Consider the following 16694-nt stretch of genomic DNA (forward strand, 5'->3'; position numbering starts at 1 on the left):
ATTTTCGTACACTGTAACGTACGGAATGCTTCCGCATTATGCTTATGGTTTATTGCAAATGGAATCGAATGAGCTTCGACCTTGAACGTTGCCACAGTTAACTGACGGTTATCATAACGCTTTCTTTCCAAATGACAATTGTGATTGGTCGAGAAGCTGCAACCAGGACTGTTTCAAAAGACATAATCGAACGTTTCGTCCATTTCGTCGTACGGGCCAGACTTAACGTAACTTAACGGCACCTTGCTACTCAATGACGCTAGTCAGGCATAGTTATGGCTGCGCCCTGTAATTCCAGAAGTTGGTGACTTATTATTGCCGTTTGACAGATGCTACCACTTAATAATTCATTTTAATAAAAGGCGAGAAAATTGTTTACCCTGTGTGACGATTTGAAAAAAATAAAAGAAAAATGGGAACTCGACAAGACGATGAGTTTGAAGAATTACAATCCACAACGTACACATTTCCTTCCGATGTTCAAACCGTTATCGAACAGGTTAGGTTTTAGGTTAAATTTTCATGACAACGAATGGCACTGGTGCCGAACACGTGAATAATATGCTTTATTCTCTGAGATTGATTTTTCTCTTTTTTTCCGACTCCACTTATGCAACTGTCAACAATCAATGTCATGAAAATGAATACAATACGTGCCGAAGTGAGGTGGAGTTATCTTCACTTATAAATTGTCTTTCAGGTTTTACCAAGTACCGATCCCTTAGATCAACCAAACTTCAATGCTGTGGATTACATAAATTCCTTGTTTCCCACCGAACAATCATTATCCAACATAGACGATGTGATAAGTAAAATGGAATATAAAATTTGCTCCATCGATCAGGAAATTCGATCAGTTGTCAGAGGGCAAACTAATGTCGGGCAGGATGGCCGTGTTGCATTGGAAGATGCTCATAAAGTAATCAGACAGTTATTCATTCATATTAAGGACATAAAGGATAAGGCAGAGCAATCTGAAGAAACTGTTAAGGAAATTACTCGAGATATAAAACAACTGGACTTTGCTAAACGGAATTTAACATCATCTATCACTGCTTTGAATCATTTACACATGTTGGTCGGAGGTGTAGATAGTTTGAAGTATGTAGAATTTTATTTTCATACACATGATTTGTCCCAGGTCCTAAGACTATATTAGAATGAATTGTATGATATTTTTAGAGCTCTAACACAGAAAAAACAATATGGGGAAATAGTGATGCCTCTTCAAGCGATTATGGAAGTTATGCAACATTTTAGTAATTACATGGATATTCCTCAAATTAAACAGCTTTCTGATCAGGTAAGAATCAATTTTTGCATCAACCATGTTTATTGGTTCCATTATTTTACTCTTTTTAGACCGTTAATTCATAGTTGATTAGTAAAGATTATATTTTGGTTATAATTTAGATCAGAATTAATTGATATAATTTACTTTACAAATGTAGGTGAAACAAATTCAAGTCGAATTGGCTGAACAAATAACTGCTGATTTTCGAGAAGCATTTTCTGGCCAGAATCCCAAACACTTTGCTCAATTAAGCGAAGGTTGTCTTGTTATGTCAGTCTTAGATCCTAGAGTAAAGTAAGCCAAATTTTATTGATTATTATTCAGTTGTTTTTATCACTTCCATGATAATGGAATGATTATTCTGGAAGTCATTAGGAGTTTGGTATTAATTATGTTAAATTTGCTAAGGAAAGATCTGCTGAGCTGGTTTATTGCCATGCAATTACAAGAGTACTCTCACTTGTTCGATGAGAATCAAGATTCAGCTTGGTTGGATAAAATTGACAGACGATATGCTTGGATTAAAAAACACTTATTAGAATTTGAGAGCAAGTTTGGTTCAATATTTCCCCAAAACTGGGAAGTCTCTGAAAGGATCGCTGTGCAGTTCTGTCATATGACACGAGAAGACTTGAGCAAACTTATGGAGCGAAGGCGACACGAAATTGATGTTAAACTTCTTCTTTACGCGATACAGAGGACTACAAGTTTTGAGAATTTATTAGCCAAAAGGTTTGCCGGACTTACGCTAGAAAATTCTGATGCACTTTTTGAAAAAAAACCTAGGAATCCTTTCGAAGAAAATGAAGAGGTTAAAAACCCCTTCGAGGAAGGGTATACCGAGCAAGGGGAGCCAGAAAAGTCTAACACATCTCTCTTCACTCGTTTAATTGGAAAGTGTTTTGAACCATACCTAAATATTTATATAGAGAGTCTGGATAGAAATTTGGCAGACTTGATGGACAAATTTTTAAATGATTGTAAACTGCAACCTCCTGGAGCAAAAGAGCTTGATGGTGTTGAGGGGCCGAGTAGTGTCTTATCTTCATGTGCAGATCTTTTTGTGTTTTACAAAAAATGCATGATACAATGTACGCAACTTAGTACAGGCTTTATCATGCTTAATCTGACTTCCACTTTCCAAAAGTATCTTCGAGAATATGCATTGAAACTGTTGCAGAATAATTTACCAAAGTGAGTGACAAAAATGATCTTTGAGAAACTTGAAAATTTAGAAGGATATCAACTAATTGTAATGTGTATTTGTTAAAAGTTTTTCTAAACAGAAAATCCGCGAAAAAACATTTGTTTTTAAGCATGCTTTCTTTCTATTAAGAAATGGCATGTATGTCTTTTATAGAATTGGCGGTGGCGCTAGTATTGGGACCAGTATGAGTAACATAACACGTGATCTTCGAGACCTGTCAACGGCCGGTCTTATACAGAATTTTCAAAGCTTTCTCAAAGAAGGTGAATCTACTAGATTTAATAAGGAGGAACAATCTCGGATTTGCTGGTAAAGTTAAAATCTTTATTATCAATTAACAGTATCTGCATATTTGTTGCTTTTGTAAGTTCAAGCACAAGTGCTTGTTCAAATAAATATAGCACATCTATCCCATCAGTATCCTCACAACAGCGGAATATTGTCTTGAGACAACCCAACAACTAGAAGAAAAGCTAAGAGAAAAGACAGACGCACAGTTTTCCGAGAAGATTAATTTATCACAGGAACAAGATATATTTCACAGGTATATTTACGTTTAATGCAAAAATTCATAATACCTCTATTACTTTTGACCATTTGACATACAACAAAATTGGTACTTCTGTTTTCAAGTGTTATATCCAACTGTATTCAGCTGTTAGTACAAGATCTGGAGTCTGCTTGTGAATCCGCATTGACTGCAATGAGCAAGGTGAATATTTTCAAAGCTACATTTGCGGATGTAATTTCATCACATGTTATTTTATAACAATTTTGAACAGTTCCTGATCGTAATAGATTTCTGATACTGGTATTAGTACAATAAGACGGAATAATTATTTTTGTTACAGGTACAATGGATACACATTGAAAGTGTGGGAGACCAAAGTGCATATGTCAGTACCATCATTTCACATCTTAGGCAGAATATTCCCTCTATTCGAGAAAGATTATCATCTTGTAGAAAATATTTTACACAACTTTGTGTTAAATTCGCAAGGTGACCTATTCATTATGTTCTTCTCTATCTCTCTTTTTTTTTAAGTTGCGTTATTCAACGTGATTATTTCTTTCCAGTTCATTCATTCCAAAAGTAGTGCAGCAGCTGTATAAATGTAAGCCTTTGAACACAGTTGGGGCAGAACAGTTATTACTAGATGTTCACATGCTCAAGACAGCACTACTCGATTTACCATCAACTGGGTGTCAAATACAAAGAAAAGCACCCGCAACATATACAAAGGTATGTGAATTCAACATTACTAGAGCTGTGATTTTTCGTATTTTTTCATGAATATTTGAGAGGTTCGTGATTTTTTTAATTAATCTTTGTAGACCTCATTTGATGAGAAAAAGTTATTTCTGCAGCCATTTCATAAAAACGAATTACTCATTTGCTGACATTTTTAATTTTATGGTTGCAGGTAGTTGTCAAGGGTATGACCAAAGCTGAGATGATATTGAAGGTGGTAATGTCTCCTGCAGAATCTCCGAGTGCTTTTGCGGACCAGTGCAGGAAACTGCTTCCTGATTTACCAACCGCAGAATTTCAGAAAATACTTGATATGAAGGTAACTGATTCAATAGTTTTTGGGACCCGCAGCGTTTTGGAACAGGGTCGGCGATTTATAGAAATTACAATAACTAATCGTTTCTTTCTCAGGGGTTACGACGAACAGAACAAATGCAATTAGTGGACCAATTTAGGCAGAGTGGAAGCAGCTTGTTGTTAGGAGATACCACGATCATTGCTCAAGATAGTCCAGAGCATGAGGCTGGACGTATTAAAAGGTTAGAAAAATTGATAAAGAAAAGGATGTGAATGATTGGACTTTTTGGTCGTCATTTAAAAATAGTTTTTTACACCGTGTGAGAGGCTGGAAAATGTAAGTATTTACATGTACACGTCTAATCAAATTGTGATAAGACATTTTTATACAAAAAAAAAGTTGAAGGTCTTCGAAAGAATTTTTTTTTGCGTTTTTAATCATATTTTTATCTATGCATTATGTGTCACTTGAATTTTTTTCTGTTAATAAATACGATACATAACAAACGTAGTCGAAACGCTCTTTCATAGTGTATTTAAAACAATTTTCTGGATAACATGTATGAAAGATGTCAGTTTTGAAAAAATCGAATTTTCAGTTTTTGTAGCTAAGTGGATCAATTTTTAGTGAATTTCTCGTTTTTAAACCTTGTACATAATCTCAAAACGCTTGTCAAATTTTTCAAGAAATTTTTGATTGGAATTGATGAACATATTCCTAACAATAGCAATCTTCCCAACGTCTCAAATATGGCACGCGAGGCATTAACAGGTTAACAAAAGGCTTTCAATCATTGTAATTGAGAACCTTAGGAACTGACTACTTTGGTTATGACACCTGGTGGCTAAAAAACAAACCCAGTTTTAGTGTGCACCTGAATAAACTATTAAAGCGTGAATTTCATTTAAATAGAATAAAATGGCAAATGAAAATTTTCAAACATACTATGGCAATTAAACAAATGAGCATTGATTGTAAATAAACTAATGATTTTTTCGTTGCACACAATAGTCAGCCATGCTTTTGTAGCTCCAGATACATGTCAGTTCCCAATACCGATAGAAAACTGAAACGCTAATGAAAACAAAGCATTTGGTGTGCTGGATACACAGGGAGAGAATTCCGGGTAACAAGATTACAATATTTACTTGGGTTGCTGAACACGTCACTATAAATTATATTATATTCATAAGACCTGTACTGTACAATTATGTATAAATATCGCATGTACTGATACAGCTGAGCGTATATAGTAGCATAGACAAACTACAAAGTAAACTACATGCGTATAATAAAGAATATTACTATCATTTAGAATTCTTACATTAATTTGCACCTCTTATAACTTAAGTATATCTATTTTAATCACTGTACATACAAACCATTAAATATCAGTTATTCACTCTTATGTACATAAAATCTCATCACTTGAGTACATGGTAGCCCAACATGTCAAATCTTTCTCCCTCTCAGTGAGTTCAATGCTTAGGAGATTCGGGATTAAACACGCCGGGCATACTTGTCAAAATGAACATCAATCCATTACAATGCTCATCTTAGGAATCTTCATCAACCCATAAAGATGATTTCACGATTTAATTGGATAGAGATTAGCCTAACGGAAAAATACAATTACCAAATTGTTGCTTAAGATAAAGTGCACGTCGTATGAATTGTCTCAATGGAAATGAGTGAGTTTATCTTAAGTAGATATATCTTATACGACATTTAATCTGTAGATGAAAGTACTACCTGTATAGAACACAATAATTAGATTAATGCTATATATCGCTGGATCCGGGAAGAATTTGTATGACCTTAAGTGCTCAGTAAACAATTATGATAGTTTTATCTACACATTTACCTTCCTGTAAAGGTTCATGCTAATGATCCCAAAGTAAATCTATATTTTATATGGATCACTTAATGCTAATCGATTCACTGAGGTTTTGAGTACTGATTTGGTGATATTTGTATGAAAAGCTTACAACAGAAGTAAAGCATGCAGATTATGCCTAATACATATTAATTGGCATACCCTGTTTAGTTAGTAATTCATTTATCGGTGATATGCAGCTACTTTAGTTTAGGCATTTTCTAGTAATATGTGAGTACATACCTAGTATGATTTGATAATATTCATGGTTATTTGAAACATACGGGGCCTACCGAAAAACCAAAGGCTTGATGAGGTAAACCGTAATCAATTGGATAAAAATCAATTAGCGGAAGTTGTTTTAGTTTTTTAGTTGCTACTACAAACACTGTTTCACTTTTACTCTTGCGAGTTTTACATCCGTCAACTATTACGCTAGGTCGTGTTCCACCGTAGGAGAACTTATCCTCATTTTCACCAAGAAGTTTCAGAGCTAAGTCGTGATTATATCCAGGTACGCTGTACCATCCAGCGCTGTTTATGCATGTGTAGGTGAAATTCTGATATGCTTCTTGGCTCAGTAGTCGTAGAAAATTCATCTGGACGACACCAATGCTCTCGTATGTTATCTGTGAAAGGTGATAAAAAGTGATGAGTATTTGACATAATTTGTTGATTCAATGCTGGTTAACTTCCTTTGAATCTAGCAGCGAACAATTTTTGAGACTGCGTCACTACTCGTTATGTTCTCGGAGTGTCGAGACGCGTACTGTATTATTTGTAATACAGTGATATTAGTACGAATATCTTACTCTGAAACCTCCGCGAAGATTCGAGTACCAGTCGCCGTGTTCGTTTTCCTTTCTCCACGGAATGTTCGGCATTTGACTGCTGTGCATGTCGGGAAACACACAAGTTTCGCCTGAAGCTGATATATTGCAATAAACGTATACAGCATCATCCGGCATTCCAATATTTGGATCAATCCAGTACCAACCTGAGTATCAAGAGTGCTTTTGAATGACAATGGCTATCTTAGCTTCGTTGACTTTCCAAACTTATTTACATCTTGTCACAAAATTTTATCTATCGACAGCAATGTCGCAACCGATGAATGCCAATTATTTTATCTAATGCAAACTGTACCATCTGAAAATTGAGGATGTCCATAAAACAGATCCTTGCATGTCCTCACTGGATTTTCCCTGGTACCCATTGGTTTACGTATGCGATCTAATTCTTGCCGCATAGTGTATATCGAACTGTACATATCGATGAATTTTGGCCCCAATTCTTCCTCGCTGTGATTCTTCATGTTATCCTGGACGTCATCCTTGTCATTCCTACATCGAAAAACACACATTGAGAAAAAAGCTGGATTGCCAAAAGTTGTCAGAAAAAATGGTTGATACTAACTTTGGTTCGACGTCTCTTTGCTTTCTACCCGAAATTTCATCCCTCTGTAAAAACAGCTCCGGTGGAATCATTAGTTGTTCTGCTGGGGGTCCGGGTGGTCCTGGGGGACCTGGCGGACCTGCATCTCCTTTCGTGCCTTCCCCACCCATCATGCCTTTTAATCCAGCTGGACCTTCCAAGCCAGGCAAACCTTGGGGACCATCGTTGCCTTTTGGTCCCATCAAACCTTGTGGACCTACAGCGCCCTTCGCACCCTCCGGTCCAACTGGCCCTTTCGGACCTCTTTCTCCCTTTTCGCCTTGGTCTCCCTTAATTCCAATATGCCCGAGTTCACCACGGTGGCCTTTCGGCCCTCGGCGTCCACGGTCGCCTTTTGGTCCCCTGGGACCGGACGCTCCTATTTTACCAGGCTGACCAACTGCGCCCGACAAACCTGGCGGCCCATTTTCCCCGGCTGCACCTGGTAGTCCTCTAGGTCCAGATGACCCTTGTGGCCCTGGCTCACCTTGTGGTCCAATCCGTCCTTGTAAACCAGGGGCTCCTGGTGGTCCGAGATCTCCTTTTTCACCTGGCAATCCTGTGTTGCCTTGCATTCCCGCTGGCCCTTCGGGACCCTTCAGACGACGAAAATGACCATGACAAGTCATTTCCAATCAATTGGCGAAAATAAAACCTTACCGGTTTTCCTGGCGGTCCTGGCTCTCCCTCTTTTCCGGGTGATCCCATTTCACCTGTTGCTCCAGCTTCTCCAGGCCGACCTTCGTCTCCGTCTTTACCAGGCTCTCCTTTTGGCCCCATTATGCCAGGCTCGCCTGGTGGTCCTGGAAATCCTGGTGCACCCGCGTGCCCCTTCGGACCCTCAGGCCCGTTGATTCCAGGTCCTCCTGGTGATCCAACTGGGCCAGCCTTACCTTCTTCACCCTTCGGGCCTACGGCGCCTCGCTCACCCTATGAAATGTTTTTTGATATTTTATAAGCTTATAACTTTTCCTTCACCGTTTGAATGCAAGTTTTTCCGCTGTTGATTGAAACTTTTAGTTGTACATAGTCGCAACATGAGTCAGTAATATTCGTATAATATATTACCGGTTTTCCCTCAATACCAGGGGAGCCTGGAGGTCCAGGAGTCCCTGCATCTCCCTTGTCGCCTTGTCGACCCTCAAAACCAGGAGGTCCTTGAACACCCTCTATTCCCTTTGGCCCCCTTGACCCTTGTTCTCCAGGAGTTCCAGCTGGACCTACTGGACCTGTGGGCCCATCGTCTCCTATATCTCCTTTTATACCTGTTGGTCCAGGTAAACCCTGCAACCCGATTGGCCCTGCTGGACCAGGAACGCCCATAGGACCTTCTTCTCCTTTACTTCCTTGCCTTCCGATTTCTCCTGGAGGTCCTTTTTCGCCGGATGGTCCCGTCGGTCCAGGCTCGCCTCTCATTCCTTGTATACCAGGCGGACCTGCTGGGCCCTAGTTCAAGGAACTATAATTAGTCGCTTAGTTGCATTCAATCTATAAACTACATGTAAAATTAGAACTCAACGTTTCAACGCGGAGTTAGGTTACATACATGTTTTCTTTTTTTGGTTGTTGTTAACCCACCGTGGACGGGCGTTTCTTTAATTAATTATATTCTAGTTACAAATTAAAAATGTAAAATAACGAAAATTAATAATTACAATTTTATTTTGCAATTAGAAGAATAAAAATTACTAATTAAAATTACAATTTGTAATTAGAAAAATTTCAATTAAAAGTTACGAATGTAATTAGTATCGACTTTTCTTCTAATTACAAATTATAAATGTAATTCGCTTCAAGGGCACATGCATAAGGGATTCTAACCGAATATCAATGATTTAGAGTACTTACGGGTCATTCCATGTAAAAATGGATTCAAGTACTCGAAATTTATTGAGCTTAGAGCTTTATGGAAAAACTGTGTTTGCGTAATTTAGTATCAGGCTTTAATTTTCTGCGAATTACATTACAGGATGATTGGCATTGTGAAATTTTGTGAAGACCAACAAAGAGTTTATGCGAAAGTGTGAAACAAACTGTAAGTTGAAACTTGCAAATTGGCCTCTACAGAAAAATCACAATTAATTTCATCATTCATCTATCCATGACTTTGTAATTAAAATCCTTTTGATCTATAAATATACGATACATACCTATACTTTGAGCATTTGCAATAAAAGTCCATTTAATTATTATGTAAGTACTTGCAATTCAAATCCATTCAATTACTTTGAGCGTTTGGTATTACGTTTGTGTAATTTAATTACATTTCTACCATATTTTTCAAACAATATTTAGTACAATTAATTTTATTTCAGCATGAAAGTCATTGCGATGATCCAAAAATATATCGGAATTCTTCATACTCATCCACATATGACCCAATGAATACTTGAAATTATACATATTTCCTTGGAATGAGAATACTTCGAGTTACCTGAATACCTTAAGTGATCTATATTTGTTGACTCATAATCAACCACACAGTCACTCATATATCACCAAGTACATCCGTAGTTTGTGAAGAAGAAAAATCGATTCTAATTACATTTTCATGTTTTAATTAAAAAAAAAAAAAAAACTATTGGGATTTGTAACTAGGAGAAAAAGCGATACTAATTACATTTGTAATTTATAATTAGAAGCAAAATCGATACTAATTACATTCGTAATTTGTCACAGACATTTTTTTAATTATAAATTTAAAATGTAATTAGTGTGTTATTTTCTCTTGATTACAAATTACCAGTGTAATTAGTAATTTCGATGTAATTAATTGCACAAAGTAATCAGTCGTGCACAACACTGGTCCTGAGTCCTGTTGGCTACTATAATACATTTAAATCTTTAGCAATCTAAAAAAAATATGTCGCCCAAATTTCTACGGGGCCATTCGAAGAGCATTCCTAGTTGAAATTAATATATAATTGATTATAGAAAATTTAGAGATACTGATACGGTAGTTGCTCAAACTAGACTATTACGATTTCCTACACTTATACAAACGATTTAGTACATTTTATGAACTCACACTTTCTCCTTGAGAACCTTTGAACCCTTTTTCACCAGGAGGCCCAATATCTCCTTTATCTCCGTCCTCACCAGGAACTCCAACCGGTCCTGGAGGGCCAGGCAGACCTCGCAAACCCGGTAAACCATCTCGACCGGTTGGCCCTGGTAAACCAGGTTCGCCCTAAACAATTAAATCGTCATAACCAAATCTGTTCCTTTTCAACTGATGATTACTAGTCTCTAAACTTACCATTTCACCCTTGAGGCCAACTGCTCCAGGCGGACCTTTCGGACCTTGCCGCCCTTCTGAGCCAGGTGGGCCATCTTTGCCAGGCTCACCTTGTGCACCTTTATCACCAGTTGTACCAGGTGGTCCGAGAGGTCCCATTTCACCTTTCAAGCCTGCTATACCCTGTTAACAATTTCATACCAAGATTCATTACAAAAAATGTAAGGTTCTAATTCATTTAGCGATCATATTTACTTCCGAACTACGGTATTCCTAGAATATTCTACGAGTCGTAAAACGTGAATTTATCCACATTTATTGGAATATACTCACCGGTAAGCCATTCATTCCCCTTTCTCCGGGAAAACCAGGTAGTCCACTTTGACCTGGAGATCCTTCTTTCCCTGTAGGTCCCATCGGTCCAGGCGGGCCTTCTTTGCCTTGTTCGCCGGGCATTCCGGGCTCTCCTGGCAAGCCTGGACTTCCAGGAGTTCCAGGCTCTCCAGGTGGTCCAGGTTCTCCAGAAGGGCCAGGTGGCCCAACTACACCGGGGACACCAGGCGGTCCCGGTGGCCCAGATTTTCCAGCAGACCCACGTTCTCCAGGTGCCCCAGGAATCCCAACCTTGCCATTAAGGCCTTGCTGACCCGGAAGTCCAATGAATCCACGGGGTCCTTCCATACCTGGAGGACCAGCTTCTCCCTGGAGTCCCGGTGGTCCTGGTTGACCGGTATCCCCTTTGGGACCAGGTAATCCCTCAGATCCCCGCCGACCGCGAGCACCACGGAATCCCTTGTTGGTTACATCACAAATAGGTCGTATCACAATATATGAGGAATTGAAGTCAATAAAATTCTGTATCGAATACATTTATATATATTTCTCATCAAATTCCGAAATTCAAGTCCGAACTTAAGTGCGACTGCGATATAACATTTTTATTTATATGCAAGTTACTAAGATTGTCAAAAACAAATACCGAGATATCAGCACAGAAAAAAATTTGCTCAATTTATTACTCCAAACCTTCACTAAATTAAACCGTTAGTCCGAGAACAATAATAAAAAAATTCAATATTCTTAATGATTAAATGTTCGAAATTGAGTGTTTGTTGTTGAGTGTGTGAATTGAGGATAGAATTCGAAATTGTATGTCAAAGTTTTTATTGCACCGCGACAAATACATAAAACGGATAATCAATTTTAAAAAATGTATCACAAAATAAAATCATTCCCTCACCGTTTTACGTATATTCGATTTACCATTGAATGTGATTTGAACCCAAATTTCAGTTTTTGAAACATGGGAACACTCCTAATATGTGTGTGGCGGTTTTTTTTAGCACTGAAATGAGTTTCTGGAAAAAAGCATTAGGTTGAAGTTATTTAAAAGTTACATTCTTCTGTCATTGTACATACGCGACATGGTTTAATTTTTTTTTTTTTTATTGCATTTTGGCGAGTAAAATTCAAAATAATGGAGTAAAATGTAAAATATATAAATTTTTATAAACACACTTTATTGAATAAAACTTGGTATTCCTGCGATAAAAAATGTTTTTATCAGTACAAAATATTTTGATAAAACTCTAACTGAAATTTCGGAATTTGATGAGGAATACCGTAAATAGTATCAACTTACTCTTGGGCCCATTTCGCCACGCTCGCCTGACATTCCGGTGTTACCCTGTGTCAAAAGGAATTTATACCATTGAAATCAGATCTTCGTAACGAAAGGCAACTAGCAGTGTTGGAGATGATTTTTGATTTACTCGAAACACATTTTAGACTCTTAACCAACTCACCCTTTCACCCTTATCTCCAGCTGGTCCAGACCTACCCGCCTGCCCTTTGTCTCCCTTCTCTCCAGCATTACCAGGATAACCAGCGAATCCGGGTATTCCAATTTTTCCCTTTTCCCCAGGAAGTCCAGGTTGTCCTGTTTCGCCTCGTGGTCCTTCAAACCCTTTAGGACCTTCCAGACCCTCGAGGCCAGGTATACCTTGAGGTCCAGACTGTCCTGGCTCACCTTTCGTACCCAAGTCTCCCTTTTCGCCTTCCATACCGCGTTCTCCCTTGTCACCTCGATCCCCGACTGCGCCTCTCTTGCCTTCGTCACCTTTTACTCCGCGGTTGCCTGGGAATCCGATTGGTCCTTGCGGACCTTGAGGACCTTGCTCACCCTTTGAACCTGGCATCCCTGGATTTCCAGGATGGCCAGGGGGACCATCTGCTCCTGGTAGTCCCGGCATTCCGGATTTTCCATGAGGACCCTACAAAAAAAAAGAACCTCGTTATTTTTGATCGTGAGGCATGGTTTTTAGTACACTTACCACTAAACCAGTGGGCCCCATTACTCCTTGTGGACCAGGAGCTCCTACTGGCCCCATCGGTCCAGACTGACCTGGTGGTCCAGGTTGACCAGCAGGGCCAGTATTACCTTTGGTCCCAGGTGCTCCTTCACTACCAGGAATCCCAGGGTTCCCTGGGAGTCCGGGAAACCCACGCGGACCGATAAATCCTCTGGGACCCTTGATTTCAAGCACGAAAACAAATTTTTGTTGAAAAATTCGATTTGCTTTTATATCTAAAGTTTATAAAAAAATACTGCACAGTTCAACGATAAAAAGCTTTTTTTTTGTTGCCTTGATTTTTTCCGTGAGCTTTGGTGTTAGAGAACGTAGAATTTAGGAATAAAATCAGGATTATACTATACTCCCCCCCCCCCCCCCCCCCCCCTCCTCAGCCTTGCAGTACTACGATAACATAAAAACTAGTGTCAATAAAGTGAATAATGCCATATAAGGTGAACTTTCAGACCCATGTTACACACCAAGTTTGAACATTTCTTGGACAATATTATTATAATTAGGATCTTTTACGTTGCCTAAAAATTTAGAAACAACAGTTTTGAAGGAATTCCAGGCATTTTTTTCTGAGATTTTCATCACACTGTCAAAGGTTGCATCTTCATACCAACAAAGCAAACATGAATTTACTAGATTACTCCTTTGAAACTGATGAAAGTATTTATTTTAATATAGCTATTCTGAGAAATTCTCCATGAATAAAAAAAATCATCATGTGAAGCGTAAAAATGGAGTTGATACGAACCAGCAGACCAAAATTGATATGTATCATGTACAAGCATTCAGAAAAATTTTTCATCACAGTAATCTATAACTCACTAGTTCTCCAGGTAAACCTGGCAGGCCTGGTACACCATCCTCCCCCTGCATTCCTTCGTGCCCTGGAAGTCCTTGATCTCCCTTGCCGCCCTGAAAGCCTCTCTCACCTTTATCTCCAGGGAGACCAGGTAGACCTGGCAAACCTTGTTCTCCCCTCATTCCCGGGGGACCAGTAAGACCTCTATCGCCGTCTCTTCCAGGACGCCCGCGTCGTCCTTCCCTCCCGGGGGATCCAGGCAAGCCTCTTTCGCCCCGCAGTCCCGATTCCCCAATATATCCTGGTTCACCTTTTTGCCCTTGAGAACCAGGTGGTCCCTCGGGCCCCGGAATACCAGTCAGTCCCATCGGGCCTTCAGTGCCACGCATGGACATCATATGCTGAGACAACATCTGCCGGAAGGCTTCAGGCTGTGAATCTGGCCCCTTGTCATTTCCTTGTTGGTTCATTGGTATCATGAAAACGTGTCCTGGAGGTCCTGGTGCACCTTGCATCCCAAAGAGACCGTCTCTTCCAGGTTCACCCTTCTTCCCCGGTAATCCAGGTGCTCCAACTGGTCCTGGATAACCGCGGGGACCCGGCGGCCCAGGGATGGTGTAGTAACCGTAGACATCGAATTTTTCGGTCGGTGAATAATGCGGTGTTCTACCAGAATTGGTGCTCTCGCTGGTATCGTATTCTTCTGTTGTCGATTCCTCAATTTCGGTCTACTTGGATTGAAAGAAGGAGTGTTATACCTTTTGGAGACAGAGTGGAGAATGTATTTGTAACCTTGATGTAACTCACGAACGTATCATTCGGCGGTGATATTGTAGTTGGAGGTTCGCCTAGGGTTGTGTTAGGCCCTATGGGGGCGTAAATGTAGTCCTCGTCTTCGTCTTTCTCCGCCTCGTATTCCTGATCAATTGATCCATCATAAGATGCAGATGAATTTTGTCGGACGAAACTTCCCGCTGATCCTCTCCTTTCCATCATACTTTCTTGGTCTCTATCGACTCCGTATATCTCAAAGCTGCTACCGTCAGTGTTGCTAGATTGGCTAAACTGCTGATTGGAAGTCGGAAACGCTTCGACAGATGAACTTTCGTGAAATCTAGACTGATAGTCTGAAGAACTAGCGAAGCCAGCAATACGACCGGGAATATGAGTGTCGTGCGAAATTGTTCGAGCTGGTGGTCGGCGATGTTGGTAGCCGCAATTTAGAGCAAAAACTGTACAGATTTCATAGGCTGCATCTGGGTTTGGAGCAAGCTTCAAAAGCTCGATCTCTCCCTGAAAAATTACTATGCGCTCATCGTTTGTGAAAAGCTTTGCCCTAGTGAGGGTAAAATGCTTGTACTTACCGTATACACATTCGTGTTTGTCAATTGTCGGCCAACAATAATTATTCCAGATGTACTAATGGGTATGGAAAGATTTCTACGTAACTCTTTTGTTAACTGAAGGCTACAATCAACAATTAAAGTGACTGCGTCCCCTTTGATACTTAATCCAAGACGATGCCATTCTCCATTCGAAACATTTACACCAAATGAAACACTCTCGACATTGAGATTACCGTAACGAAGAGTTACATCGTCTCCTAGAGACAACATGAGTTGCTCGTCGCCGAAGTCACTGTAAATCGTGAGTATCGCGGCATCGCGGATTCCTATCGATTTAAAGAGAAATCGGTTAAAAAGTATTACGAAATTTACAAGTTATGCGTACCCTTTCAAATTCACCTGGTTTTTGCTTGGTGACTACAAGAATTGAAAAATCTTGAGGAAATTCATTTGGAAATAGTGTCGCAGTGTCAACTGTTAGAAGTTCCGCTGCTGAAATGTCGTATGCTCCCTTGCTCGAATCACATCGTCCCATGGATACATTAACTCCTGCAGGTTCCTGCAGGATCCCGGTGACATCCATCAAGTCTAGAGTTCCAATCCCTTTCAAATGTCACAAAGCAATCTGTTTGATGTCACTTTGTACATACAAAGCATGAAAAGTGCGACTGCAGCCTCACTTATCTCACTTCAAGTATCATGAAATATGTGCTTGTTTATACACAGTTATATCAAAGAAGGAACGTCGTATAAACTAGTAACGATCAATAGTAAACCGTATCTCCTTACTACTTACAGCTTTTCGAGCACGTTAAATTTCAGGATCTTTCAAAATTCGTATAATTAACCGTTTAAAATGATTCTTAGAGGAAGGGTGGAAGTTCGTAAGAATTCAAGCATGAAAAAGTGGTTACCAGAATAGGGGAAGAACGGACTCACCTATGTCCTGAAGAGTGATACCGGTTACCACCGGTTTCGAGATGAGACACATGATGGAGAGAAAGATGGCTATCCGGACGCAGAACAGCGACGTCCATGGCTGCGACAGGTAGTCGACTCGCATGCTCCTAACTAATTCAGCAATGTTGAAATCATTGTCCTACACCGCCAAAAAGGACTTCCTTGTCGACGAGTGTCGGGTTAGCGCGAAGAACTGGCGTTGCGTTACGTTGCAAATGCTCGAATTCGAACTTCAATTCGGCTCGACTTCGAATCTGCAATCCGAGCACGTCCGCGACGCTTATTTCCGTGTCACAAACCCTCTACTGAAACTAGGACCTAGATTTCGTTCAATGCTCGATGACTACTCCGACGGCGTCTTCCCCCACCCGCCATCATATTGAGACCCTCGACGTCTTCGCCATTAACGTGACGATGGCTAGGCAATGAGTTCTGGGTGATTCTAGACGCATTCCACACGTGGCTTTAATTACAATTCAGCATCTACTGCTCCTGATTCAGATAACAGATGGATTTCTCACCATATATAGGGTGAGATTACTTCATTCCTTACATATACAATCTATCGACAACCACAGATCAATTGCACGCCTCTTAGTCACCAAACTGATACTATATGTCGTC

The 16694-nt window shown here is 39.8% G+C and overlaps 2 protein-coding genes across 5 annotated transcripts; one reads left to right on the plus strand and one right to left on the minus strand.

Annotated features, from left to right (window-relative positions):
- Positions 1-49: 49 nt before the first annotated feature.
- LOC124175117 (vacuolar protein sorting-associated protein 53 homolog) lies at positions 50-5365 on the plus strand. 3 transcript variants are annotated; one of them, XR_006869101.1, is made up of 13 exons: positions 50-499; positions 701-1101; positions 1183-1303; positions 1452-1588; positions 1703-2488; positions 2655-2810; positions 2920-3045; positions 3135-3213; positions 3353-3501; positions 3579-3744; positions 3926-4072; positions 4165-4387; positions 5081-5365. XR_006869101.1 is itself a non-coding variant. In XM_046555031.1 (13 exons), the coding sequence occupies exons 1-13, from the start codon at positions 413-415 to the stop codon at positions 5127-5129; spliced, it is 2532 nt and encodes an 843-aa protein (XP_046410987.1). In that variant the 5' UTR covers positions 50-412; the 3' UTR covers positions 5130-5365. The 3 variants fall into 3 exon arrangements, 2 of the variants coding, with proteins under 2 accessions (XP_046410987.1, XP_046410988.1); XM_046555031.1 differs by having other exon boundaries at positions 4165-4292; XM_046555032.1 differs by lacking the exon at positions 50-499 and having other exon boundaries at positions 782-919; positions 4165-4292.
- On the minus strand, positions 5050-16355 carry LOC124175116 (collagen alpha-1(XI) chain-like). Of its 2 annotated transcripts, none has more exons than XM_046555030.1 (17): positions 16050-16355; positions 15510-15698; positions 15129-15436; positions 14572-15057; positions 13788-14492; positions 12933-13130; positions 12405-12872; positions 12242-12286; positions 10933-11391; positions 10621-10782; positions 10390-10551; positions 8430-8807; positions 8022-8291; positions 7344-7957; positions 7074-7270; positions 6740-6924; positions 5050-6556 (listed from the first exon to the last, which is right to left on the minus strand). In XM_046555030.1, the coding sequence occupies exons 1-17, from the start codon at positions 16171-16173 to the stop codon at positions 6197-6199; spliced, it is 5310 nt and encodes a 1769-aa protein (XP_046410986.1). In that variant the 5' UTR covers positions 16174-16355; the 3' UTR covers positions 5050-6196. The 2 variants fall into 2 exon arrangements, with proteins under 2 accessions (XP_046410986.1, XP_046410985.1); XM_046555029.1 differs by having other exon boundaries at positions 15510-15713.
- Between the last annotated feature and the right edge of the window lie 339 nt (positions 16356-16694).

This window comes from Neodiprion fabricii, chromosome 2, assembly GCF_021155785.1.
Source record: "Neodiprion fabricii isolate iyNeoFabr1 chromosome 2, iyNeoFabr1.1, whole genome shotgun sequence".
Taxonomy (NCBI): domain Eukaryota; kingdom Metazoa; phylum Arthropoda; class Insecta; order Hymenoptera; family Diprionidae; genus Neodiprion; species Neodiprion fabricii.

Coding starts and splice junctions, on each gene's coding strand:
- LOC124175117 (XM_046555031.1), top strand. CDS start 413: ATGGGAACTCGACAAGACGATGAGTTTGAAGAATTACAATCCACAACG. Junction 500..700: donor TTCAAACCGTTATCGAACAG/GTTAGGTTTTAG, acceptor ATTGTCTTTCAG/GTTTTACCAAGTACCGATCC. Junction 4,293..5,080: donor GAGGCTGGACGTATTAAAAG/GTTAGAAAAATT, acceptor ATGCTTTTGTAG/CTCCAGATACATGTCAGTTC.
- LOC124175116 (XM_046555029.1), bottom strand. CDS start 16,173: ATGCGAGTCGACTACCTGTCGCAGCCATGGACGTCGCTGTTCTGCGTC. Junction 15,058..15,128: donor CAAACACGAATGTGTATACG/GTAAGTACAAGC, acceptor GTAATTTTTCAG/GGAGAGATCGAGCTTTTGAA. Junction 12,287..12,404: donor CTGGAGATAAGGGTGAAAGG/GTGAGTTGGTTA, acceptor CTTTTGACACAG/GGTAACACCGGAATGTCAGG.